Source organism: Tetrao urogallus (genome assembly GCF_951394365.1).
Source record: "Tetrao urogallus genome assembly, chromosome: 20".
Classification (NCBI taxonomy): domain Eukaryota; kingdom Metazoa; phylum Chordata; class Aves; order Galliformes; family Phasianidae; genus Tetrao; species Tetrao urogallus.
Window position 1 is genome coordinate 9,591,971 of NC_136833.1, and position 27,274 is coordinate 9,619,244.

The 27,274-nt window shown below is 52.1% G+C and overlaps 1 protein-coding gene across 1 annotated transcript; it reads right to left on the bottom strand.

Moving 5' to 3' along the window:
* Nucleotides 1–3,342: 3,342 nt before the first annotated feature.
* MNT (MAX network transcriptional repressor) lies at nucleotides 3,343–27,274 on the bottom strand (the record flags this gene model as incomplete). The annotated part of the gene is made up of 6 exons (XM_079545000.1): nucleotides 3,343–4,058; nucleotides 5,575–5,767; nucleotides 17,575–17,686; nucleotides 18,380–18,421; nucleotides 20,488–21,049; nucleotides 27,202–27,274. The coding sequence occupies 6 exons, from the start codon at nucleotides 27,272–27,274 to the stop codon at nucleotides 3,343–3,345; spliced, it is 1,698 nt and encodes a 565-aa protein (XP_079401126.1).

Consider the following 27,274-nt stretch of genomic DNA (forward strand, 5'->3'; position numbering starts at 1 on the left):
ATTAGATCTTCTGGATCCCCAAGTGTACACATATATTTATTTATATATAGCTTTCTCCATAGGGAAAACACATATATCAAAGGAGGAGAGACATTTCTAAAGTGCCCCTTGTTATACAGTACTGAACATTTCTAAGAGCATCAGCACAAATCTGCGGTTTCTGGGCAGGAATGACAGCCATGGGGAAAGGGCTGCACCTCGCCGTGTCCCACAGAACAGAAGTTGGCCAGCTTTAAAACACAACAGAAACAAAGAAACGCTTCTCGCAGCCACGGAGAAGGCAAAGAATTGCAGTGCTGACGGCCAAAAGACGGGTCGGCTGCTGGGCAGGGCGAGCCTTGGAGGGTGAAGGTTTGCACCGAGGTTGGGAGACAGTGCTGAGGGGGAGAAGCTGACAGCAGAGCAGGGCAAAGTGACACCGCCACAGCGGGAGGAGGGAGGGAGGCAGGGGGACCACGACCACGGGGAGAAGGCCATTCATAATCCACCGGGAAGTCACTGCCCACATCAAAGAGAACAGGAACCCTTCTCTCACTCTACACGCTCCGTGCAGCTCAGTACGGCTGTGCTGCCGCCAGTGAGCCAGCATCAGCTCTCCTGGGATAAGACGCCAATGGAATTAAGGTGGGAGTCAAGGTTTTCAATACAAGAAGTAAGCCGTCATGCAGAACTGCACATAACAAGAGCAGAATGGTGCGTGCTGCCCCTGTGCCTCCCTGCCAGCACCTGCAGAACAGGATCCACGTCCAGGTGCTGAAGGGGCTTCTGGTGCTCCTTTGCTGTTGTGCTCACAGCAGCCACACACTGCTGAGTTCCCAATCTGGGCTTTTTTCTCTTTCAAAAGCTCAGCCATCGTTGGCCAGAAATGAGGCTTCCTGCCTCCATTTTGTAATTTCACATGGCTCTGCGAGGTGGAACAGCAAAGAACAGCAGAGGCCACTTCCTCCTCCTCCAAACAGCTGCAGAAGACAAAGCCATGCCTGAGGAGATGACCCTGTTGTGTTCATTTCTCAATGTTCTCTGATGAAGAGCGACTGTCCCAGTATTAATGACCATCTCTAGAAACACCAGCTGAAGGTCCCACGGGCACACAGAACACGGCTCTCGTGGCCAAGCACCTGAACGTACAACAGAGACAGTAAAGACCTGGCAACTCTCATCCTACTGAAACGTGATTGAGATAAGGAAACCGTACAGATTCTGCTGTAGGAACTGTGCTAACAGCACAGGCGAGAGCTTCCTCAACTTGAGGATGAAAGAAAACAATAGAGTATTAACTACTGAGCAACTCAGGGCTTAATAAATACAGATTTGATGCAACTCTCAGCCGTGTCTACTCAGAAGGCACAATCACACTTTCCGTATGCAGTAATTACTGCTGCCTCCAGCACAGTTTCAGTGATAGCACGGACAGCACAGAACCGGCAAGCTTTTTTCATTATACCCCTGGCACAGCTATCCACAGCCAGGCAAAAGTCCTGCTGGAGCCTACGGGTGTTCTGGGCACACTACAGACCAAGCTTTCCAAGATCTGTGGAAGATCTCAACGCAGAACCAGTTAGCTGGCGAGCAATGAAGTGGCCTCATGGCTGCTGAAGCCTGTCTTACCTCCTCCTGTGAATGGGTGTCGTTTCCAACACGGGTTGGATGCTAGCAGGGAGCGTCCTCTCATCCTGCCTGAAGGAGAACGTCCACTGGCTACAACAGGGATTTTGCCTGCATCGAGGACTGCAGGGCTTTTGTTTTTAGAAAGGAAGATGGAAAAGAGATCATTAAGAGTAGAACTACATGCAAAATGGTGCAAGGAACAGACAGACCGTTAACAGTAGTGCTATAGACAAAATGGTGCTCGGAGCAGAATAAGTCAGCAATAAAACACATCCAAAGCAAACTCCCCAGCAGGGACCAGCACACAGTCAGTATTCCTCACCTCGTGACTCAGTGGGAGTTTGCCATTAACTGCAACGAGACCTCACTACCATTAGAGATGGAACAAGAGTTACTTAGGATGCGGAGTTTCTTTGGTGCACGTCCCTCTGCAGTCTGTAAGACACACTGTCAGGTTATGCAGACTGAGCTCATACTGTTCTCCTACAAAAGACTAGATTTTTTTTTCCCCCAAAAAGAAAAAAAAAAAAAAAAAGGTACAGAAATTGCTTGCACTTTGGAAGATACCACATGCACGTTTATCACTTCTCTAATCCTTTGACTTCCACACTAAAACGTGGTCTGTTCAGGAACAAACTAACAAAGAAAAGTAAACCATGCAGCAAAGCAACTTAATTTCTGTTGGTCTTCTTGCCCCAAGTTCCACTGTTATCAGGCCAGATAAACACACTGTAAGTCACCAGCACAAAGAGTCTGCCTCTGCAAAAACAAAAACCAACCCAGAAAATCTAAGGCTGGGGACTGGCACGAGGAATCCTGAAACAGTCCTGTAATTCAATTATTAAAATTATCAAAAATCAATTATTGCATTAACAAAACCAAACCAAACAATAAACCCCCCAAAAGCATCCAAACAGAACACTGTCATCAATTAAAATAATGAAGAACAATTCTTTTTTTTCCTTTTTGACATAGCTATAAAAATCAAGTCATTTATAAAACTGCAACAAATGAAGTCCGGTTGTGTATTCTTTTTCCTTTTATTAAACAGGACAGAGAACTTCCTTAAAATGCCATAACAAGTCACAGTGATTTTAGATGGTTTTTTGAAATGTAATATACTGATGGGAAGTATCTCGAACGTTCAATTTGCTTTGTTTTTGTCACTGTCTGTGTACCCTGGTCCACCAAACCATCTACGTAAAGTTTCTTGTTTAGAGAGGACACTGTGTCTTCTTCCTCCAGAACTGAATTTTGACTAATAATTCCTGCAAAATAATCAACCTTACAAAAGGCCTTCTTCAAATGTTATATTTATATATATATGTATATACATATATATACACACACATACACACATATATATAAATATAGACTTTTATGATTTTTTCCCATTCTACGCAACGTCTCAATAAAGAGATCAGCAGATTTATTCTACAAAGAAGCAACACATAAAAGGGGAAAATTAAAGTCTTAAGAACATCATAACCATATTTCACCGATTACACATAAAAGGAAAAAAAATCACCATGAACAACTGTCTTTTTAGTTTTCTCAGATTAACAAAACTCAAGTGCAGAGGCCCCTCTGGCCGTGCCAGGCCGGCTGCCGGGCAGTGAGCACAGCCCCCCCGCCCTGCCCCTCTGCACCTCAACCCGCGGAGTCGGACGTGGTTGGAATGTACGGAGTTTAGGAAAGGTTCCCAACAGAGACTTCACCTTCGGACGATTCTCTCTAGGCCAGCTTCAGTGTGCTCACGGGGAATGACGGCATGGTTACCATAGTTACTGGATTTAGGACCGTCTGCCCAACCAGCTGTGGGTGATGGACAACTTGGGTTCCTACGGCCGGCTTGGCCATCACCGCTTGCTGGCCAAGACTTGTGGTTCCATTCACTTGCTGGTGAGAGATCGTGTGAGCGATGTGGCTCACCACGGGCTGGCTGACGGCCACGGGCTGAGGGTAGATGGGCAGCTGCTGGCCGAGGTGGGCCATGTGGTTGATGGTGGCTGGGTGCACAGTGATGTGGCCGATAGGCTGAGCAGCAGTGGTAAGTTGCACAGGGCTGGACGTGGAAGGTGCAATGTGAGCGATGTGCTTGGTCTGTGGACCCTGAATGACGTGGTTGACAGTCTGAATGACCGACGCGTGGGTAGTGGCAGTGTGGGCGATAACAGTCGATTGCACTGTCGAAGCCGCCACGATGTGAGTCTGTGCTGGGACAATCGCCTGCGGCTGGACCAGTGCTTGTGTCTGGATGGAAGGCTGTGCGTGGGCTGGGGGCTGTTTCTGCTGGATAGACAGGTGCTGAGGCAAAACGGCCAGGTGATGGGAAGCAGCGTTTGAAGGGACGGCTTTCAGGAGCTCTGGGTGCTGGCGCTGGGCTAGTTTTGGTAATGAGTTCACAGGCCTGTCATCTTCCATGTCTTCATCCATGTTGTCTTCACCCTCTGGAAAAAGAATGAAATGAAGACACTCCCATAAAAAAAAATAAAAATAAAAAAAAAAGCAGAGCATGAACTGGGCTAACCAGCCTCTCTTACAGCACAGGACAAGCGGCAGGGAGGACAGCAGGAGGAGTCACTGAGCTGAGGGAGCGCAGCGCAGCACAGCACAGCACAGCACAGCACAGCACAGCAGGCTCCGCTCAGCTCAGCTAGAGAGGTGCTCGCTCACAAAAAGCTGGAAGATCCCAGTTGGCAGGCAAGAGAAGCAACTTGAGCTGAGCGGACGGACAGAAGCTGGACTGAGGAGTGCTCTCTGCACAAAGAGAAAAAGGATTTCTTTTCCTGGTATGTTGTTCTATCAGTTGTAATTACTCCTCCTGCTCCCAGAGCAGGAAGGAAACAGTGATGAAGAATCGTGGCAGCAAGTTTACTGGTCTGGTTCTGGAAAAAGAAGTCTCCATTGATCCTACAAATTAATGAGGCAATGCTGACCTTAAGGAGATTAGGATCATTAGCAGGGCATTCTGCACTGCCTGCTCTAAAGCCAGTCATGCAGTAGAGATTAAAAATCTCAGAAGATACAGAAGCAGCAGGATAACTAGGGAAGACACTTCCCTTTGCAAGCCCCACAGTCAGCAGTAGCTTGAAGAGATCGTTTTCAGCAGAGGCCAGCTGGAGAAGTGAACGGCTGATGCCTCAATTTACAAATCTCTCCAACTCTCTGCTTCCACCAGCTTACGCTTGGAGATGGTCTGGAGCATGCTCAAAGGTGATGAGCCCCGTACAGGAATCTGAATGAACCAGAAAGCTCTGGCTTTCCCTTTCTGGGTACCTGCTGTGCCATCTGCCTGGAGCACCACGAGCAAACGCCACTGCGATTTTAAGGAATTGCTGCAAATAGGAACTGCTACAGCCTTCTGATCTCTGGAAAGCAAAGTGCTGTCCATCCATGACCGCCTGTTCTTCCTACTCCAGGTCACTGGTATGGAGGAAAGTGCACACTCTCCTACCTCACAAAACCTTCTCACTGGGACAGCATGCTTGATCTTCATTAGCATCACTTATCTTCACTGTGAATCTTTCTCATGCAATGTACAGGCTCGCTAAGTTGGTCAAACGCTACAGTCACCTCTCCTGTACCAAATCCTTCTTCTCTGTGTGGCTGAATACCTTCCTTCCTCCATGCACAAATACATCAGGGCACTTATACACCAATCAGTTTTAATGAGCAGGATTGTGCAGCTGAACATTCTGAAAGCAAGGAGCTTCATGCGAGACACCAGCAGAATGAATGTGCACACCTGTACCTTGGGTTTATGTAACACGGATGCATGATTTTCAGTGTACTTCACACAAGTGTATCATTAGGCCACCATCACTGACTACAAAACACTGGAAATCCTTTTACTTAATTCTGAACGCAGAGCAACTGTGATGGTGCTAAATGAAGATCCCCACCACCCGCCTCTACTACCGTGGTGTACAATGATGGTTACAAGAAGAGGGAAACCGTGGGTACCTGACGCTGTGGAGGTAGATGCCTGGTCATCGTCTGGCTGAACTGTCTGCCGAACAATTCTGTCAATCTCCATGATGTCCATCCACTGGCTCAACTCGTTCTTCAGTTCTGCCAGCCGCTGCTGGGTGGCGATCTTCTCTCTTGCCAGCCGCTCCATCTCATGCTCGTATTCCTTTTCCTTTCTCTTTAAAGTCTAAAGACAGAACAAAGTAAAGGAAAAATCTAAGAAGAAAAAACACAGCTGTAATCTACGCTGACTTGGTCGTTGCCACATTCATTGCTGGTTCTCTTTTATTATTAGTTATGCTGGCATAGCTGCATTCAGGTAAAGTTACCTCTTCCAAGTTCACACAGAAGGGAAAGGACCTGGCCACAAAAACCTATAGGGTTGCTTTGGCCAACCACTCTCTGCTTTCTAAAGGAAAACTACTGAGTCTCCGAAACTGAAACGGTTAACAGGTCAGGTGCGAGTTACCTCAGCTCCAGGGGGAGCAGCCTACAACTCCATAGGAAAAGCTGCAGAACTTCAGCACCAGCGGTCAGCACTCAGTTCTCAACAACAGTCTGACCTCTCCTGAATCATGAAACGTCAAGGGGATTAAGGCTTATTGCAGACTGCTGGAAAGGCGTGAAGGAAGCACAATGGGTGCAGCTTTCTCCTCGTCACCATGTAGAACATGCTTCTACTACATCTATTTCCAAGCACACTTAAGGAAAGCAAGCATGTACACAGAGCAGTGCTCCTGCAGAGCAACTAACTGCTGGCCCTCTGCTTGAGAAGGGTGAAAATCCCCCACATCCTTGCACTGAGAAAGAAGCTCTGTGCAGAAAACTCAGCTCTTATGTGGGATGATAAAACCACAGACAAATTGAAGTATTTCAAAGATGAGGCGCAGAAGAACAGATAGCATCTTTTACTAAACCAACTAACAGTAGTTATGAAAAAAATGACAAGCTTCTGAGACAGAAACTTAAATAGGTCTACACGTGATGACAGTGCATTCCTGTAACCTCAGGTTGGTCAGCACTTAAATCAGGAAGAGAGAACTTTGACACGGACAAGAAAAAGCATTTTTTAAATGCTAAAACACATTTGTATAGGACATGATCGTTCCACACACGTAAGTGGTGATGAAGGCTTTTGGATCCACTCACTCACAGCTGAAGCCAGACCCACACACTTGTTCCAAGGACTGTTATACTGCAAAGCACAGGAATTTCTTACAACAGCAGTAATATCACAATAGAACAACTCTATGCAAAAAAAAAAAAAAAATCACAACAACCCACGGTCACAGCAGTTACGTTTATTTCTAAAATAAGCAGCAATCATACTGACACTCCTTGCACCAAAGCCAAACCTCTGGGATCTGCCAATAGAACTGGCACCTACGGCTAGAGCTGAAATGGGTAGAGAGGACCACCAGAACTACATGAAACAAAGTAAGGAAAAAAACTTCAACAAAGGAATTCATACAAGTGGCCGACCACCTGTCTTTGCAGGTCTGAAACGTCACTATGCAGAGGCACCTGCGTCCAGGACAGCTGAGGATCTGCAGCTGCCATCTGAGCCAACTGCTCCCACTGGGAGCACCAGCAGTGGCTGTGCTGAGGGCTCTGATGAAGCCTCACCACCAGACAGGATGATGCAGGAGGTGCACCCCGGCCCTGGGGCCTCCAACCCAACTCCTGACTCCTGCCAAGGTGGTGCTGCTCTCCCTGGTCCACCTCACTGCTCTGCCAGGGCTGTGCTCCTGCAGCAGGGCTGAATCCCGCAGCACAGGCTGGGGTTGGCTGTCGGCAGTTGGGAAGTTGCACAAAGCAGCAAGCTCTGGTAAAAAGGAGCGGATGATTTTACTCGGAACAGTTTGTGCAGTTTAGCCTCTGCTTGAAATCAGGAGCAGAGTCCACGCAGGGCATGCAGGAACAGTCTGCTGCAGACGTGAGTCTCCCTTTCGTTTCCATTTCCCAGAAGGGAAGGACAATTCTGAAAGCGAAGGCTGTGCCCGCGAGTGACTCAGCCATGCAGGCCAGCAGGGCTTTGTGCAGAGCGCAGGGCAGTCCCAGGGAGACGTGCCTGCCTGGAAGCTCATTTGCCTTTGCTACGCACGGAATGGGATTTTCCTCCTTCGCATGTAGCTCTCAGCCTTTTCCCACACGGATTATTACTGTAAGCCCAACACAACCGCAGCGGCAGCCAACAGCCGCAGTACGAGCTGCAGTGCTGTGTGCTTTGTGCCCACTCTCCTCCCCACTTCGGAGCCGTTCCATGGTCCTCGCTTGCATCCCACTGCCACTGCTTGGTAAACAAACCAGGAACAAAGTGCTGCTGTCACCCCTCCGCAGTGGCCATTTGTCACTGTAAAGAATTTTCCATTTTATAGCTGGCTGTAATTAAATTGCTTATTCTTATGTCAAGATTGAGAATAATGCTCCCACTGCTTTCGCTAGGCCTGCCTCAGGAATAATGCTAACCCTGTGCTGGAATCAGGGAGGTTTAAGAGGCCTTATTAAAAAGCTCCCCTTATAGGCATTACATTAACAATTTAAAAACTCACTTTCAATTATGAGCTTTTCCAAAAGCATATTTCAGCTGTTGTGCTCTACTACACAGCATCCACTGATTAAAAATTCCCCATCAGTGAGCAATCGTGGAAGTGATTTGTAATTCTGAACCAGATTCCCTAATTCTCTGCAGCCACTGGAGCAGCTCTGGAGCTCACGGCTGTGGGAGCTCCCTGCAGTGCTGCCCCAGTGCAGCTTCAACACAGCACACTGCCAAGTGTTGGTCGGCACGGCCTGCCTATGGCACGCAGTGCTTTGACTGCTGTATGCAATGAACGCAGCTCAAACCTACCGAAAGGATCTCACTCCCACAGGGATTGCCCTGTTGTTACACACCTCTGTGCTGTGCTCACGGGCGGTACTTTTGGGGCTCTGCACTCATCACATCAATTCCAGGCATTCCTGCTTTGAATCCTGCTACGTCTTCTATGAAGTTCTTCAGGTGCAACAAGCAGTTTCTTTAAAACCCAGCGCCGAAGCGATTCCCTGGCCAACAAAGCACAACCTGCAGCAACGGAGCAGAGCCCAAACACACCTGAACACCAGCGCCCACCCCTGCATGCACCTCAGCACTGGCTGCCCCAGGCAGCAAAAGCAGCAGCGCAGCCAGAGCTGCACGCAGAGCTCTGGAACACCACAGCCCTGCTGTGGGAAGCAGCACCAGGCCCTGCAGCAAGGCACCATGCTGCTCCTTCTCCAAGAGCTCTCACTCTGCTCTTGGGAAAGCCCCAACTGGTTGCCACGGGAACAAAATCCTCTGTTTCCATGGCAGCTGCAGCACTGGCTGGCTCTTACAGATGTGGCCTTGCAGGCTGCAGTGTGCTCCATGGGTTCTCCTGTACAGCACAGAGCTATGGTCCCAATGCCCCAGGGTTGGTGGCACTGTGACATGCTCCACACAGAGCTCCTGGCTGTTACAACATGGGTCCACCTGTTCTGGGTCAGGCTGCACACAGCATCGCTCCTAAGAACACATGGCCTGCAGCTGCAGCTGCAATCCAACATATCTGGAAGCACTGACAGCATGCATATGATACCTCAGTTCATGCAAAAATAACATCTGCATCCATGGCTATCAAGAGCCGCTGTTTGCTAGCACCCTACAAGGAATCCTGTTTGGGGAGGGAGGAGAGGAACGAGGTGCAGAATTTCAGGCTGCTTAACTCTGGTTTTGCATTATTTTCAGCCTCCTAGGCAATCAAAACTAATGCTTCACAGAAGCACCGAGACCATAATCAAACTCAGGAGACAAGCACTGCATGCTGCTTCACTCCCAGCCCGGCCCCACACGCAGCCCTGCCCTGCAGACACCTCCTGCCAGATGCAGCAGCCTGCAGCACAGTGTGCTCAGTCCTCAAACCGCAGGACCTGATGGGCCATTCGCCAGCAGCTCGTGGCCCAGCTTTTCCATTTGTTTAACCCCGGACAAGGAAGGCAGCCAAAGAGTGCTGTTATATTCTCAGATGTGATTTCACCCTCACATGCATGCAGTGAGCACTGTGATTTCAGGAAACGAGCACACTGTTTGCTGCAAGAGCTGCCTTGGCTCATCTGCAAAGGACGAGAACTGTGCCGGCAATGGGTCGGTGCCCGTGGTGGTTCTGGGCACCCTATGCTGCTCCCTCCAGTTCACAGAGGAGAGAAATATCCACACAGGAATACTTCACAGAACCAGAAAACTGTCTGCAGCAGGGAATCGTGAGAGGTGAAAACATGCAGTGTTTGCATATGATTAACACTTGGGACTCTGATAAAAAAACACGTTGGGCCACAACCTCTGGAACACCACTGTACTTGAAACACAGCTATCTACAGGTCAGAAGGATCCAGCTCCCACAAGCTCAGCTTGAAACGAAGCCCAGAAAGTTACTGGGGCAGAAGGTAAGGAGGATCCGAATCAGGAAGACAAAGAATAAATTCAGAGAGGATAAAAACCAACCAACAAGCCAAAACCTGCGGCAAGCAGCTGGAACACACAGCACAGACACAACCCAAGCAGAGGCACGGCTGCTCCCGGCACCAACCACCAGGACTGTGCTGGCCTCTACCAGCTCAGCAGATCCACCCTGCTCCTGGACAGCACTTTCAAGGCTAAGAGAAATCCAGCATTAAAAAAAAATACTGAAGTTTGCAATAACAAGGCGTTAAGTTTGGTTGTGGGTTTTGCATTTTTTTTTTTTAATAATCTCTGTGATTCAGGAATTACAAGACATTTTCAATGATGCTAATAGATATGGATGCCCAAAACACCTAAAAATGCTGTGCTGGTTGTTATTTAGAAGACTATCCCAAACAAACTGCTTTAATTTGGCTCTTGCAGCAAATATGCCAGTGGTACAACTCTAACAATAACCTGCAAGCTAAAACCAACAGCACTGCGTTGCAGGTAGCAATTGTTACTGATGACAAACTCACTGGATTGGGGACTCCTAAGCCTGTCTGAGCCTGTGCACGGACACACAGCTGGCAGCTCCAGGAGGCAGCACGCAGCCATGCTCCAGCACAGCCACGTTCCTTAGAGGTGGGAAGGGATGAGTGCAGAGACACACTGCATCTACTTGCTGCAGGGCTCTGGTATTTTTCTTGGAGGCATCTCACCACGGTGCTGTGGGCGACAAAGCAGGGGCTGGATGTGTCCTGACGCAAATGCAAGGCAGGACACCTCCAGCCCGAACCTGCAAGGCTCAGAGCCGCCCCCAGCACCCCATTCTCCCACACCACTTCTTCCTCACGGTTTCCCCACTGCGGTGTCCAAGCAGCCCCACCTACAGCCTACAGATCAGATCTGGGTCACCAGTGGATTTCCGTCCACCTCCTGCCCTCGCCAGCACGGCCACAGAGGGAGCGGGAGGAGGGCTCGGGGCAGCACACAGAGCCCAGGGGTTCCTGCAAACAAGTGTGCCTGCATAAAGCCACGAGCCAAAGCCGTGCGTGCAAATGGAAAACTGCCTTCATACAAGCATTTGGGGCTGTGAGGATGGCCCTGGGCCAGGCACCCCTCCTGCTCTTGCGCTCCTCACTGAATGTTCCTCCTTCTCCTGGTTGGAAAAGCACCTCAGTGCAGCTGTACAGCAGCCCAACACTGCGCACCACACTGCAAGCTGACCCAGCGAATGCAACGGCACCACGACCGGCCTTAACAGAGCAAAAGGAAGCCAAATACAATGAGGACATCCTACCGCACTTTTAACTGCTTACGACACTAAAGGCAAGACAGATAGCTAAAAGTGACAGCAGTTGGAAAAAGAAATCCATTCTTTCTGGTTTGATGTGTCTGCCCATCCGCTGCCAGGAGCAGAGCTGCCTGCGCCAGCACAGCTCTTCCTGGTGGCACTGGGGAAGAGGAAGGAATCCCGTGGTCACAGCAGCATCCAAGCAGGGCTGGTGGCTCCGAAGGAATCAGTAGAGCAGCTCAGGGCATGGGCAGGGCCAGCAGCACCACTCAGCACTGATAGATAACAGTGAGCCTGGGAGACTGTAGAACTGTACCCTTATTTCCACATTCTCCAGCATAAGTTTTATCAGCATTCCTATCACAGCGCTGTGACACCAAAACAGCAACAGATTGGGCTGATACCAACTTTCAGCTGCTGTGTTATGGTTTCAAAATCCCCCTCATTTGCTGCTTTGCATTGACAGTGTCTGGCAAGACAGCTGCTGTCAGTGTGACTGCATGGCACTGCACAACATGGACTGAGCACAGTGATTACTGTTTTCTTGTAACCACTGGTCTGTAATTTTATTAGGTCACCAACTACTTCACAATAATGTTAGAGGATCAGCACATACCCTGCTATCTGTAACAAGAAAGGGAACTCATGCTCTCCATCCCCAGGCCACAGGACTCCCAGCTGCCTCCATAAAAAGCAGAACTGCAGACCAAACCCAACTGTTACTTTGTGGGCTTTTTCTTGTTTTATTTGGGAGTTTTGGTCTTATTTTAAATGCAAGTGACTTGTGCAGTACTACACCTCAAACGAAGCCCTGCTTTCGCCACAGCATGTGTGCTCCCTCTGCTCCCACCACACTGACATCACACTGACAGCACACACCCGTGGGCTGCAGCATGCCATCCCTTCCCAGCTCTGGGCTGTGCAGCACTCATGGGCTGTTTTGGTCTTACAACCTCGAGTGCTTCAGAAGGTGCTGCCCAGGCCTGAAGCCCCCAAAGGGATGGGAGCCACCACCCCCCGGGGCCGAATCAGCGCTCCCACAGCTCCACAGGAACAGGAACTTGACCTGTGCTCAGGGCGCAGGGTGACACCCGCTGACTCCCATGGCACAGCACTGCCGTGCCCTAATTCTTACATTTCACATTTTAACACAGGCTCCAGCCTCTGTATTTTACTGAGCATCAGTTTTTAAGATCATATTTCTCGCCTCTTTCTGAAGTTTACAGATGATACCATACCCCTGTGGCAGAACCACAGCGTACTGTCGCTGGAAGCTGTCATTGCAATGAAATTCAAGCTAATTAGACAAGATAGAATCAATTGATCGGGTCAGGTAAACAACACAAAGGAGCGCTGCTGCATGTGAGAGCTGCTCACATGAGGGAGGCACTGAAACTGCAGACTGACTCAGGCTCTTACCGGACAAGATTCACAGCAGATACATATCTCTGCTGGTAGCTGGCACTGAATTAACACAAAAAAACAACCAACCAACCAGAACCACCAGTTACAGTCATATTTTCAAGGTGAGGAACTTAATCAGATTCAGCATTGCAGTTCGGCTTTATGGATTTCGATCAGCACTCCAGCCTGCGCTGCCTGAGTGCAGATGAGCTCTGGTTCTCTCACAAGAGTAGAGAACGCACTCTAGCACCAGGCACATCAGTTCTGCCTGTGGCACAGCACCTCCCTGTATCAGTGCATTACAGGGTTTTGTTTAGGAATGGACAGAAACCCTTTTCCTGCCGGAGACAATTATTTTATTCCTATTTCACACCATGCCCATTGGTCTGAGCTAGTCAAACACCTCCTTTCCTTTGCACAAACAGCTATCAGAGACCAATGGCACTGCCCTTGTTTTAGCCTCCCAAAGCAGTTACACCTGACAAAGGGGAATGGCAGCGCTCCGGGCAGCAGTGGCCCTGCCAGCAGACAGCTAAGGACACAGTGGGGATGCCTGCCTTTGTAATCAGAAGAGGAAACTGGGCACCATTCACTCAAAGCGAGCGATACAGCAATTTATTTGGGAATCCACAGAGATGTCAATCACCTTGAGCCCAGTGCACTACCACTTCATTTCTTTTAGCCTGAATTCAGCCCCTGAGAAAGGCATCGCCTCTCTAACAGCACACACAGCTGCTCTGCTGCAGTACTTTACTCCCAGCAGCTGGACAAGGACAGATGACCACTGTGAAGCTGGGTTTTGGTAGCTCCTGCAGCTGGAGGGTCTGCATCTCGAGACAGCAAGGGGCTGCCACCTGGTCACACAGCACCTGTGCGACTTTGCCACTCATTTACAGATCTTTTTTAATGCACACAAACAGAAAAAAATGAATTGTTTTGTAACAAAAATTCCTCTAGCTGATTACAGGGAGGACTGAGGCACCACGAACTGAGGTCCCTGCTGGTGTCAGTGGCTTTGCTGCAGTGCTGTTCAGTCAGTGGGTGCAGAGCAGAATGTAAGCCCCAGCACCTGAGGTAGGAAGAAGCACAGCCCTCCTGCCTCTTTCCCTGGGAACAGATGACACAGTGGACATGATATAAATCCCAAATTAATTTCATAGTTATTTTCTATCTCTAATCCTACAAGCAGCAAATACAACTGCCATATGAGCTGTATGAACTTGTGAGCCAAGTGCATTTCTTATGCACAGCAAATGCTCCTCTGGCACAACTCAAGCCATGCACGGTTATCACAGCACCTTCCTCCACCCAATACCTTTCCAAACACCATGCTGAGCAGCACACAGCAGCATGGATCACAGCGTGTCCCACTCCGCAGACTTCAAAGGATTCTGCTCTTTGCCCCTCACAAGGTCTGGGCAGCTCAAATCTGACCAGTACTTTCTAAGTACGATGGTGTTCAATCAGCACTTGGCTCTGCTCTTGGTGGGAACCTCTGCCAGCCGGGCCCTGCAGCGACCCTGGTCTGTCAGCTGCAGCTCCACGCTTGCAAGCTGCTTGCTTTGGCTGTCCTGGTGTCACCCAGTGAGCCGATCGCCTGGATATGGTGTCACACCAAATATGCAATGGGAAATAACCCCTGAAACTGGAAAGTGTTCAGGTACCATAGCGACAGGCACAGTCTGAGAACACAGAAGAGAAAACAGTCTTGCTTAAGGGCTTCAATTAGCTTCCAAGTAAGATGATTACAACATTTCCTAGGGGGCAAGGAACCCTTCAAAGAGAATTAAATTAAAACACCCAGCTGTGCCGAGTTCTGGCCATGAACTGTCTGCAGCCCACTGCCCTGCGTTCCACTCCTCGGCACTGGCAGCGCCTTCTCCAGCACTGTGGCACAGCTGCTGCTGTCGGGGTTGGTGCCAGACCCACGCTGCTCCATGCCAGGGCTGCCCAGGGCACTCAGACATACTTTCCCCAGGCAGACACCCACATTTCCGTCCCACTGCACTTCTCCATGTCACACGAAACACCCAGGAAGCTGCCAGTAGCCCAGCGGTGCCGCCACTGAGTTCTGAGGTCAGTGGGTGACAACCACATGCAAGCACACGGCATCACGACGCACAGGGGACGATCCCCTCACCCAAAGGCCACAGAGCTGGGCTGCAGCAGCCCACGCTGCCTGGAGCCAAATCACCATTTAAAAGGATTATTAACTTCCAGCTGCGTTCAGCCTGATTTCCTTCGTGCAACAATGTGCCTAATTGCAGAGATTCTAATTTACTCTCTTAGAGCACAGGCCTGGCTCTAAGGATAAATTAGAATGACAGCTCCACGGGAAGTTTGGAATTCAACTTTGTGACTTATCTGATTTGATGCAGATACAAATATTCAAATCCAGCCAAGGAGACAAGCACCTCATTTGTAAGAAGTTCCAGCTGGAAGAGGGAAAAAGGATTTTGCAGGCAGAGCGGCTGCAGCAAGCAGTTCTGCCGTGCTCCTTGTGGCAGATCAGCACAGCAGCACCTCGGGGCCATGCACTGCACTCCTCCCGTGCAAGGCTCATTTCGTTGGGTTTTTTTCCCTTCCACAAGAAACTACTTTGCCATGCTGAAAGAAGGAGTGTTGAATTTTAGAGCTCTTCTGTACTCCCACGTTCTCTTTGCAAGGCAGAGGCAGCACCCAGCAGCACCCAGCAAGCAGAGAGCTGGAACACAGAGGTGCAGGCAGTCCTTCGGCCAGCCCCATGCTCCCACCTGCTGATCGAGATGAGCCGCACCGATGCTCTGAGGGCAGCATCTGCGGGGGCTCACCCTGGCACCATCTGCAGCCTGAACTCCGTGCATTTTGGCCTGGTGAAACAGAACGGAGCTAAATCCAAGCCAAATTCAAAGCAAAAAAAAAAAAAAAAAAAAAAAACCATATATTTTTTTCAAGTCCGAAAATTCAAACCGGGTTCCCAGCAATCTGATTTTCAGGCAAACAGCCGCAGCACTCGCATCCGCAGCCTTCAGCAGCACCCTGCCGAGCGCAGCGCGGCTCCGGGCACTCCGCCCCAGCCCGCACGGGGCCGCCGCCAGCACGGCGCTCCCAGCAGCGCGGCGCAGCGCAGCCGTGCCCAGAGGCACCGCGGGCAGATCGCCAGGCCTCCGCCGCGCCACGTGCTCGCTGCACACGTGGCCGAGGACGCGGCCGGGAGCTCCCGGCAGGAAGGAGGCCGGGCCGCGCGGGGTCACCGTGACCTTCGCCACCGCTGCCGCGCTCCGCCGCCCACCTCCCCGGCGCGGCCCTGCAGCCGGTCCCGGTGTGGCTGCAGCACGGCCCACGGCCCCCCGCTCACCCAGCGCTGCCTGCTCGTACAGCCTCCAACTCGATGCATTTCCCAGTGGTGTGGTGAGGGGAGAAAGAGCCGGCCATCCCCACCGAGTCCTCACAGAGAATTGCGCTGCCCCCCAGAAGCACAGAATACAAGTTCTGCCAGAGAACAACGCGCTGGCAGACAAACCATCAGAATACTCCATCAGTATTCATAGCACGCCGCGAGCCAGGTGCGAGCAGCTCGGGACACCGGGACTCCGGACTCGGCTCCTGGCGCACCAGCAGTGATGTGACCACTGCCTGCCCCAGTGCTAACAGAAGCCCAGCTCCATACTGACACCAGTCTGAAGCCCAATGAAACGCTCCAATTTCTTCTGGTGCCCGTTAACTACAACACAACCACAACTCCACAAGAGATCTTTTGAAGCAACACGCATCTTTTCCTTTTTCACTTGCCCCTCCCTAGTGGCTGGGCACCATCACAGTTTGTCTGGTTTCTGGGTCCCAACCAAAGGCTCTGCAAGGGATGTCACTGGTCAAGGCTCACAGGAGAGCCGAGCTGGTCTAATTCTGAAAGGTAAGAAAATGCAGTGCTGACAGGGAATGTCCAGTACTTCTGAACAGCAGAGTAACACAGTACTTCAGAGACACTGAGAAATACAGAAAGAAAAGAAGGAAACTGACGACGCATGAAAAGCTCAGCACTCTTTATCCCAGCCAAAACACATGAGGTCTATTGGTTCTCCTCACTTGCAAGATGGCGCTATGAATTTGGCTTCCATTTTCTATACAAATTTTACTTGTGCTACAAGCTCTTGATATCACCACCACAGAGGACACTTCTTAAGAACCACTTCTGTGTTTCAATTAACCACCTTTTACAAACATCAGGTGTGCAAAACACCTCAGCATAAGAACGACTCGCAGTGTCAGTTGACAAAACTGCTAACAGTGTCAAACATGACAAGGGTAAGCAGTCAGTGATGCTTATTTCACTCCACCTGCAATCACCACAATACAAGTTGATCTTCACTTTTTTCCCAGACTGTTTCTTGGTATCCCTGCACATCCTGACCTGACATGATCTGCACATCTTCTCATCAAAACGTTCAGAAATTCAAGGCCTACCCATCTTGGTTAAGCAAACTAAAACCTCCCCAAAGCATACCAATTAAAATTCATCCTAGTCCAAAAAGCAGTACCATATCATGCATTTATTTAGGCAGGATGCCCCTTTTTCGGACCATTTGGGTTATCTGTTGCACTCAGGTGAAACTGCCTGAAGTCCATCACCATCACTGGTACAAATGGCTTACAGTTACCTAAGGAATTCCTGGGGTGAGGAGGCTGCACGAGGCAAGCTCTCCTAGAAGATCTAAAAGGCCTGGAAATCTGGAGCTCAGAAGTGACCATACTCAACAGGGCTTTCTTCCTTTTCAATCCAGAGCAAAATTTTACTTGGTTTAAGAGAGCTGGCACTGTTCCCTGTTCCAGCACACAGCGCCGTGCAATGCCACCAGCAGGGACCCGACCGCCACCGTACCTGGATGTATCGCAAGGCACTCCTGAGGACGCTGAGGTTTGAGGTCTTCTTGTCGTCTACGTTGGGGATGTTGCGTTTTAATGTCTCAAAGCATTCTTTCAAATGTGCACGTCTAAAGAAAACACAGGTGGTTTGTCAGCTTGCGTTAGCGCACACCACAAATCAATTTAGCAGAGGGCTGAAGCTTAATTTGGGCCTTAATCCAGCAAAGCATGTGCACATGTGCATAGCAGTCACTGGGACTACCTGCATGCTTCAAACCAAGCCATCCCAATCCAGCAGGCAGACTGCTTTACGGCTCCGATTCCAGCCCTACGCTGGTAGGAAACTGCTGCCCTATGGTAAATAACTATCACTGCACTGTTGGTTTCATCCTGTGTCTATTTGGCTATGTGGGCTGCAAGTGTCAGATCAGGAACCTCCACTCCGTACTTCAGTGCACGCTGGGCTCCGCTCCTGGTTACTCTACTGCTTCAAATCAAAGAGAAGTTACGCCGTTATGCACGTGGGGATTTACTTTGCGGGATCAGGGCTTTGCAGGGTTACTGTAATGCAGTTATGCGGACAAACAAAACGTACTGAGAAGCAAGAGATGCAGAATCGAGCCATAAGAAAGCAAAGTAATATTGCAAGGTTCGTTAAATGTAACTAAGAATTTTGTCCAAGTCATTTGTTAAAAAAAAAAAAAAAAACAAGCCCAAGGCAAACAAATATTGACAGACCACAGGCCAAAAAAAAAAAAAACAAAAACCAAAATGTGAAACAGAATTGGGAAAAAAAAGCAAACCCCTGGCTTTCTACGCACCTGTTTTTCTCCAATTTATTATGTACTTCCCTGGTCCCAACCCTGTAACCCAAACAGAACAAAGATAAGCTCAGTGTCAGGTTTAAAACTATTGCCATTCAGCCTGTTCTTTCAGCAGTGTGTGTGTCTAGGACACAGAGGTAAATATGAGAGAACAAAAGCATTGTTGAGATACCACTGGTTTGGAACTACTTGCATATATATTCCTCCCTACGCTGTATTGAGGTAAAATCCATACTTCACACACATTTGTGACAGGGTGAGCATTACCCACTACTGCACACTGGATCCAACAGCTAACAGCACGATGTGCCTACATAAGCTCCCAGCACCAGGAGGGGACAGTGGGTGCACGGGGCATTCACACAGCACTGGCAGCCCAGATTCTGGCCCATTTCTGATCCACGCCTACACTCCAGCGGGGTGAGATTTATGCAGTTGCAAATTAAAGTTTACAGGACTTGGCAGACATATTCAAACCTCTTTCGTTTCTGCTGTGCCTGAAATAACACAGCCTAACATAAATATGGAGTGAAGTAATCCAGGAATCCTGCAGCCACTGCTCAAGGGAAAGCCAGGGTCAGCCTCTGGGGGGGGATCTGGGTTGCACCCACCTCACAGACCACAGGAAAACTTTTAGGAAAAGCCAAATGAATTTTTGCAACCATAAGTTTTACAGCAACAATGGTGATAAAGCAACAGGCGTTGAATACCTTCCATACCCAGTGCAAAGTGGTCGACAACACACCAACAGTGAGGTGAGGACCGAAGGAGGTTGATACATATTTAATAAACATCCAGGTGTTTAAAAATAAATACCTGACAGCCTTTTCCCAGGAAACATTTACAAGCTGGAAAAAACATTCTTTCTGTTCTTACACCCACCGAACACCAGCAATGCACCCCTGTGCCACCAGAACCTGCCCCAGGCCCACACACCCATCTGCAACAGAGCGAACTCTCAAGATCACAGTCTTTCTAAGAGGAATTGTATCAGCACTTTGCAAAGGTTTTCATCCTTACAAACTCTTAACTACCCGGTTTCCACCGTTCCCTCTATGAAAACTGGGATCTCTGTGTGGAGGACACCAGGAACCCTGTCTTTGCCCACAGCATCGCCCACCCCCTGAGCCCAGCACTACTCCTCAGGGTAGCAGGGCACCTATGGCTCTGTGCTGCTCCCACACAGCTCCCACTGCCACCAGCTGGGGTGAGGAGGAGCAGAGCAGTGAGCCAGCAGGCAGCACCAGCAGCACATGGCCCCAGCACCTCTGCTTTGCTGCCCAGCTGCAGGCTGACACCAAGGATGCATGGCAGCCTGAGACCACACAGGTGGGCACAGTCTTTCTGGGCACAGCCCCACAGAGATCCCTCAGTGCAGGAAGCGATGGAACGGTCATGGAAGTGGTAACAGGGATGGAAGGAAGGACTGAGCAGGGCCCTATCAGCTGTCCTGCAGAAAGGAGGACTGCAGGAACACAGGAACGGCTGAGAGGCTGCTGCAAAGGCAAAGGGAACCACTCGTTCTTGCAGTCCGTAAGAAACAGCACAAGAAACAGTAGCAGGCTATGTACTGGGATACTGTACTCTGGATCCCCTAAGGAGCGTCGGCCGACCCAAGTCCATAAGAACAATGAGACAAGCACTGACCACAAGTGGTCCAGCCACGAGGCCCGTCCCAGGCAGGGACACATTCAGCAGCTATGCATCTCCTCTGGCCCCAGATGCTCTGGAGGCCCTCAGTCCCAACAGCAAATAGCAGCCATAGGGAACCCAGTCCTGGGAGACAGAATTGCCCAGAACTCAACACCGCTTCCAGACACCGGGGCTGCCGCACGACCCCCCGAACACCGTAAGCAGAGATCTTCTGCCAAGACATAACACCAGGTGCTGCCTGGGGTCACACAGCCACTGTGGGACTGCTTCCTAACGCCGCTCTGGCTTGGAAAAACAAACCTGTGTACTGTGGTCAGGGGCAAAACATGAAAAACATCAAGCTGAGAAATCCTACTATCAAAAACCAAACCAACCCAGACATCCACTGATCTCAGCATTTCTGATCTGAAACTCCACAAAGCAGCAGCTGCTCAGGGCCCGCACTCACTCACCCTCCAGGCCTCTTCTTCTGCTCGCTGGGTTTCGCGTCCTCCGCCGGAGCCAGCTTCAGGGCACCGAGCGGCGGGGCCGGGTGCGGCACGGGCTGGGGCTGGATGGGCTGCGGGACCACGTGGTGCTGCGAGATGGCCAGGACGGGCGCCGCGTAGTGCTGCAGCTGCTTCGGGCTGCCCGCCGGCGGCGTGCCCGCCTTCCCGTCCGGCAGCAGCGCGCCCGGCGGCCGCTGGATGACCGGGGCCACGGAGGGCGGCTCCTTGGTGATGCCGGGAGCGCTCACGAGGGGCGGGTGGCGCTGAGCCAGAGGCGGGGACAGGGCGGCCTGGGCGGCGGGCTGCGGCGGGCTGGTAACCACGGGGATGGGGATGACGGAGATGGGGGCCGCCAGCGGCGGGGGCGGCGGGGGGGGCGGAGGGGCCGGGGCGGGCGGCGAGATGGGCACCAGCAGCTCACCGCGCGGCTCCTCCGGGGGCACGGCGTGGTTGGCCCGCGGCACGGCGGCCTTCCGCTGCTCCTGCTCCCGCTCCAGGCGGAGCTTCTCGTGCTTCTCATCCTCTTCTGAAAGACAAACCAGAAGACGGTCACTAACGGGGCTCCCCTGCGTCTCCCACCTGCAGCCCTTACGAAGCCAGCACGGCACAGCCTGCGCTTCCAGAGAGGCCTTAGGACCAAAGCCAAGGTCACGCCGTGTCCAAAGCCCAGGCCAACCCTTCGCTCTGCCTGGCCGTCCCAGTGCAGCACGTGCTGCCCGTGCTCCGCCGCACGCAGCAGCCAGGGCAAACGCAGTGGCTGTGGGGCTGCAGCCATTCCAGACAGAGCTCCTGGGGTCCAGCAGCCCTGTTTGGTGCTGCCAAATCCCAACCCAACCTGGTTTCACACTGACCTCACACTTCTGCTGTGACTTTACTCAAGCTCCTAAAACTCACCCTGATGTGTATGTGTTCCTGTAGGTTTTTAGAATGCCAGACAAATTACATGCAATGTGTGGCCGGACTAGCAAAATAAACCTCATTAAACTTCATCCAGGTCTCCGGCCCTAATCATGTGAACACGGCACCAATTACATTTATTTATCCATGTCCCATGGCGCCAGGGGCCCCGGCACCCAGACACAGCCTCCAACAAACAGCTCCAACGCCGCCCAAGGAACTCAATGGGTGCCTCCAGGCACCTGCACAGAGCTGAAGAACGGCGCGCCCACAGCCGCTTCATGCTGGGACCTCCTGATAGCAGCACAGAAATGCTCTGGGAAAAGCCAGGGTGGCACAGGCTGGGCAAGGAGCGGTACGGCCCAGGGAGGGACAGAAACCCCCAGCACTGCTGCAGGGCTGTGACATCCCAACATGTGCATGCCGGGCACGCTGCTCCATCCCTGCAGCACTGCACAGGAGCTGCAGGACAGCCTGGAGCCGCCCCAGTGCTGCCGGCAATGTTCCCCAGCATCAGCAGAGCAGCAGTGAAACTCCTAAGCACACATCATTCACTGGGCAAGCTGAGAGCACGGCAAAGTAAGGTTACACGCGTGCACTGCTGATCAGAAATATTCATGTAAATGTCTCTGCGAAGCAGGTGCAGCCCTCGGGCTGCTGACAAGCTGCCAGAGACGCCTTTGGTGCTGCAAATATTGAGCTCCCTTGAGCTGAAGGGTTCATTTCAAGAATAGCTTTAGCCAAAACCTGACACCGCTGCCTTCTGTTCTGACTTCACTGGCAAGAAGGCACTGGGCTACCAGCCCCTCCTCTGAGGGGTCAGGGTGCCTGCCAGCAGTCTGTGTGCGGGACACAAATACCTCAATGGTGCAGCAGTGGTGCTACAGCATAGAGAGCTGTAGCAATCTCTGCCTTCTGTTCCCTTTGCAAACAAAGTAAAGACACCATCACAGAGACCCTCAGAGCTCTTTCTTTTCTCATAGGAACTAAGTTCCCCAGCTTTCCCTCACAGGGCTGCAAGGCTCCCACCTGCTCACACCTCAGCCCTCAGCCTCACCACCCACAAGTAACGTGGGTGACAGCAACACCAGCAGCAAGGGGAGGACACAACCAATTTTGTCACAGAAGAGCACAGAAACAGGGTCAGCAATCCCTCCCGAGCTATCTGCTGCTATTCTGGGGCTTGGCGGTCCAGGAATATACAGTGCCAGGGACTCTTAACTTCATTACCTAGTAATCTGCCAGGTTTAAAATTATCTCCTCCCTCTGCCTGTGCAGGGAGCACCTCCCACCCACAGCAGGGCTCGGGGTGACTGAGGAGATGCTGGGGCTGGCAGCGGTCAGGGTACAGCAGCTCGTACCTGGGGCCTTCTGCAAATGCACCCCATGAGCGCTCCTCTGAAGGGATTGTAATGCTATCTTCAACACTCCTTTTTTGCACCGGGACTTAATCAATATTCATAATTTATCAGCGGCAATGCCTCTGCAAAATCAAGCAGCTTACCTCTGAGTCTGCTCAGAAAAGGCCAGATGTCCTCAGAGCACCTTACCCCACCGACAGCTGAATGCGGGCAGAGCCACAGTGCTGACTCCCACTTGATTCCGTTTGGAGAGGCCCGAGTGTCCCTTGGGCCCCTGACTCTCTCTGCCATCAGCTGCAGATGCTCTGCACTTCTAACAGTGAACACTCCCACTTAAGATGAGGCAAAGCTGCTGTCTGGACCTTGGCACTCTCTTCTAAGCAGTGGCAGAAGTCAGGAGGAAAAGCTCACACACACTGTGCCGAGAAGGGTCAAGAGCAGAGCTGAGCCCAGCTGTCCGGCAGTGCCCATCCCAGCATTTTGCCAGGCAGTGGCTCAGCTGCAGCACAGACCTTGGGGGTGACAGCAGCCACTGCACATCGCTGCTGCCAGTGCTTCTGTTGGGCCTCCCCAGCAAAGCAGGGGATGGGCAGCAGAGGGCAGAGGAGATGGAGAGCTCCCGTTCCCCATCCCACCATCACCGCATCACTACATGAAGTAGCATGAAGTAGCACAGAGCCTCCAATTGCTCATTATCAAATAAATGAGGCGCCGCTTCCTCATTCCTGCATATAGCAGAGGCTGTTCTGGGCTGCACTTGCAAGAGGAGGCCAGGCACAGCACAGGGAAAGCGCAGTCTGAATCAGGGCTGAGTCATCCAAATGTTGCTGACATAAGAGGATACGGCAGGGAACAGCCGCGGCGCTTCCCGGTGCCTGGAAACAGCCGGAGTGCCGGCACACGGCGGGCCCCGATCTGCACGCCTCTCATCTGCACGTGACGTCAGCAGCACCCACACAGCTCCCGGCTGTGCGAGCAGCGCGCTGCCCCCCGCCCCACCCCGGCACAGGGAGCCCCGCACCCCAGGCCCCCCCCAGTCTCACCAGCTGCTGCTCACTGGGAGCCGAGCCTGGCTGTCAGCCCGTGTCGCGGTGCCTTGCTGTCCTTCCTGACACACACTGCATCCTTACGGAAAGGTGAAGCCGTATGTTAGGAGTGCGCTGGGGATGGGAAACGCTTTCCAATGGGGGCCCGGAGCTGTGGCACATCTCTGCAAGCAGAGCCATCCGTCCTGCGACCTGTGTCCCAGTATTGAACACCTCCGGGCCCGTGCTGAGCCACCTCACCAACGTCATGCACACTTCCCACACCTTCTCTGCAGGTGTCACCATTCTCTGTGAACAACAACTTCGAATCTCCATTTTCTCAGCCAGATGACTATGACACGCTTATGTCCTATCAGCAAGAGCAAAGCAAAATCAGCCTTCACGCAAACCGTGCCTCTGTAACACCAACCAACGCTGACATCAGTGGGATGGGCCTATCTGCAGCTCCCAGAAACCACAGTGACCCCAGCACCCAAACCTGAGACAAACCAGAGTGACGAGATGACCTTCTTGCCCAGTAAGGGACGCAGGGCACGGACATGCTGTGCTCCTGCCAGGGAGAGAGCCTTTCCCTCCACCAAAGCTATGGAGGAACATGGGAAGGTTGGGAAGGCCTCAAGAAATCTCGTGGCCTGCCTTCTAAGCCCCAAACAAGAAGCAACCATCCCTAAACAACACAGATGGTTCTCAAAGCAACAACTGCTCACACCTCCATGGACAGTTTATATCATGCTTAAGTTTGATATTCCGTGTTTAACCGAAACCCTTTCAGTCTCAGTGGGTCCACACAGATGCACTTCAGTGACATTTCTTAGGTGGGAGAAGAAAGAAATCAGGTACACTTAGCAAGGGAAACGAAAATGGATCAGGACTGCCAGAAAACCAATCTCACCTCAGCCAGCACCCCCTGCCCAGGCTGCCTGCCCACGGGCTATGTGCAGCTCCACGGGCAGCTCTGCAGCCAACTGGGCTGCTCTGCCGTCTGCACAGCTTCACCTGGACGCGTGGTCACTGAGCTCTGCTGATGCAAGGTGCTGTCTCAGGGCTTTTCTGCCAGGCATCAGCATTTTTAAGAAGCAGTAAGTAATGTATTCTGATGAGCAGTTATTTTCAAGCTGAGCAGCTTCTGTGGTCAGAGCAGGACATGGCACTGAGGGCAGCCAGGACCCGGTCCCATCTTCTACAGGGCGCACAAAAGAAACCATGAAGAACCACTGCCTCCCTTCCCAAGCCTGGGATGGCTCCAAAGTCTGCAGGCACAGAACAATGGTGTGCTTTTAGTGTGCCAGTCAGAAAAGAGTGGTAACCCCATATTCTTGACAGGAAACAGAGCCCAGGTGCCTGCTGCCCCTGCTGTGCCCACAGAGCAGAGCAGAGCTGAGCCTTGTGGGTGCGAGCGGAGCGCTGAGCTCAGAGCTGCGTGGAACACTGCTGGCACTCTGCACCAACTGGAGCCAAAGCCGATACGCGCTGGGTGACTTTGTGCCACCCACTGAATCACGGCAGAACCAGATCCCTGCAGTAACCACAGGGCCTCGCTGGTCTGGAGCTCATGTAACGTTTCTGGGTTATCATGACCAGGACAGTGCAGGGCTTTTGTGCCAGGGCTCTGCAGGAGCCGTTGTCACGGGATGCTCTCACTCACCAGCTCTCCTCAGTGGAATGATGGAAAACAGAAATCTACCCTTCAAAATCCTATTTCCACAATTGAGAAAAGATAAATTGAACAGTATTTGCTCATCAAGTCATGATCCATGTGCGCAGGAGCCAGAAGCCTTTGCCCATCACCCCTCAACAGTACCAGCACCGTTACCTACACCAGCTCCATGTCTGCAGGGATGTCAGTGCAGTTGCAGTGCCACAGTTCCCCAGTGCTGACTTTCTTCCAGATTCCATGTATGGTCTCCCCTATGGAGGAGCCAAAGCTGGCTATGTCCTCCCACAGATTACATCATCACCACAGCTCTGCCCATCTCCATAACCAATCTCTGAACCCACAGCATCTCCCAGGCACTAAACGCGCCTTCCTCACCCAAAACGCACGATCCAGGTTTGCTCGGCTCACTGCAAATAGATGAGAGGCCATCCCACATCACAGCCAGGCCTGCAGCACATCGCCACCAGTGAGGTGCTCCTGCTGGGCACAGGACTCTTTGAAGAAGACACCTGACCAGAGCACCAACACTAACACCAACTTGCTGCCAGGCCCTCCCAGAACTTCTTCCGCAGCACTGTGACCAACCAGCGTGCGGGTCAGCAGAACCAGGGAATGCTTTGTGCTGCACTGAGAAAAGTGAGAGTATCTGGAGCTGCACAAACATTCAGGGATCGGTCTGGAGACTTTCAGGAATTACCCAGTGCTCTGCAGATGCATAGGGCAACCCAGCACTTGCCTGCAGCCCCTATGGCACTACTGCCATCCCTACCACCAGCAACGGGGGGAGCAGCCTCTAACCTTCAGCACAGCCAATGCTGCAAATCAGACAGCAATCCAGGCACAGAGAGCAGGAAAGAAGAAAAAGACACCCTGAGTGCATATTTTGGCATCTTCAGGGGCTGTTCTGGGCCGAACCAATGGGAAATCCCCCAAGCACACACGGCAGGGGACATCCCACCCAACCCAGGTGTGCCACCAGCAGCGACACGGGATGGGACAGAAACCCTGCGCACCTCTGGGTCACTTCCCATGCTGCAAAGTTTGAGGAAAACGAAACGTTTATCAACATGGGCAGGAGCAAAGCAGAGAGCACAGCAGAGGAGTATATACGGGAAGAAAAAATAAGAGAACAAATACGCGTTGCTTGTGGTTACATTTTTGGGGGGGATATGTTTTTCTTCGATTATAAAATGTTAACCTCAATTCGGGACTATGAGACACCCGCTAATTCACGTCCGGAGTTTGCAAATAACAGACAAAGGAGCTCTGGATTTGCGCGTGTGTGCGCGCGGCAGAACAGCGGGGCCGCGGGCAGCGCGGTGACAACGCACGAACGGCCTTTCTGCCGCATCGCCCCGCGCCGACGATGAGTCACGCAGGAACAAAGAGCGGCTCCGCGCTCGCGGGGCTCCGGGGGGGGAAGCGGCGGCCGCCCCGCCCGAGCGGCCGTGTTGCGGTGGGGCGGGGCGGCCGCCGCTCCCCGCGGGAAACCGGGGCGTGGCGCGGCACCGCGCACGTGGAAGGAGGGCGGGACCGATCACGTCACCCACCCCGCCCCTCCCACCGGGGCGCGCCGCCGCGCTCTTTGCGTGTCCCCGCGCGGCGGGGCGGGGGCGGCCCCGCGTTCCCCCCAGCGCCCGCCGCACCCCCCCCCGACATCCCCGTTCCGCGCCGCTTCGACCCCCGCCCGCCCCCCCGCTGTCGCCCCCGCTCTCACCACGTGCGCTCTGCTGCTGCTGCGCCTGCCACTCGAGGAAGCGGGCCGCCTCCAGCAGCGTCTCGATGCTCAT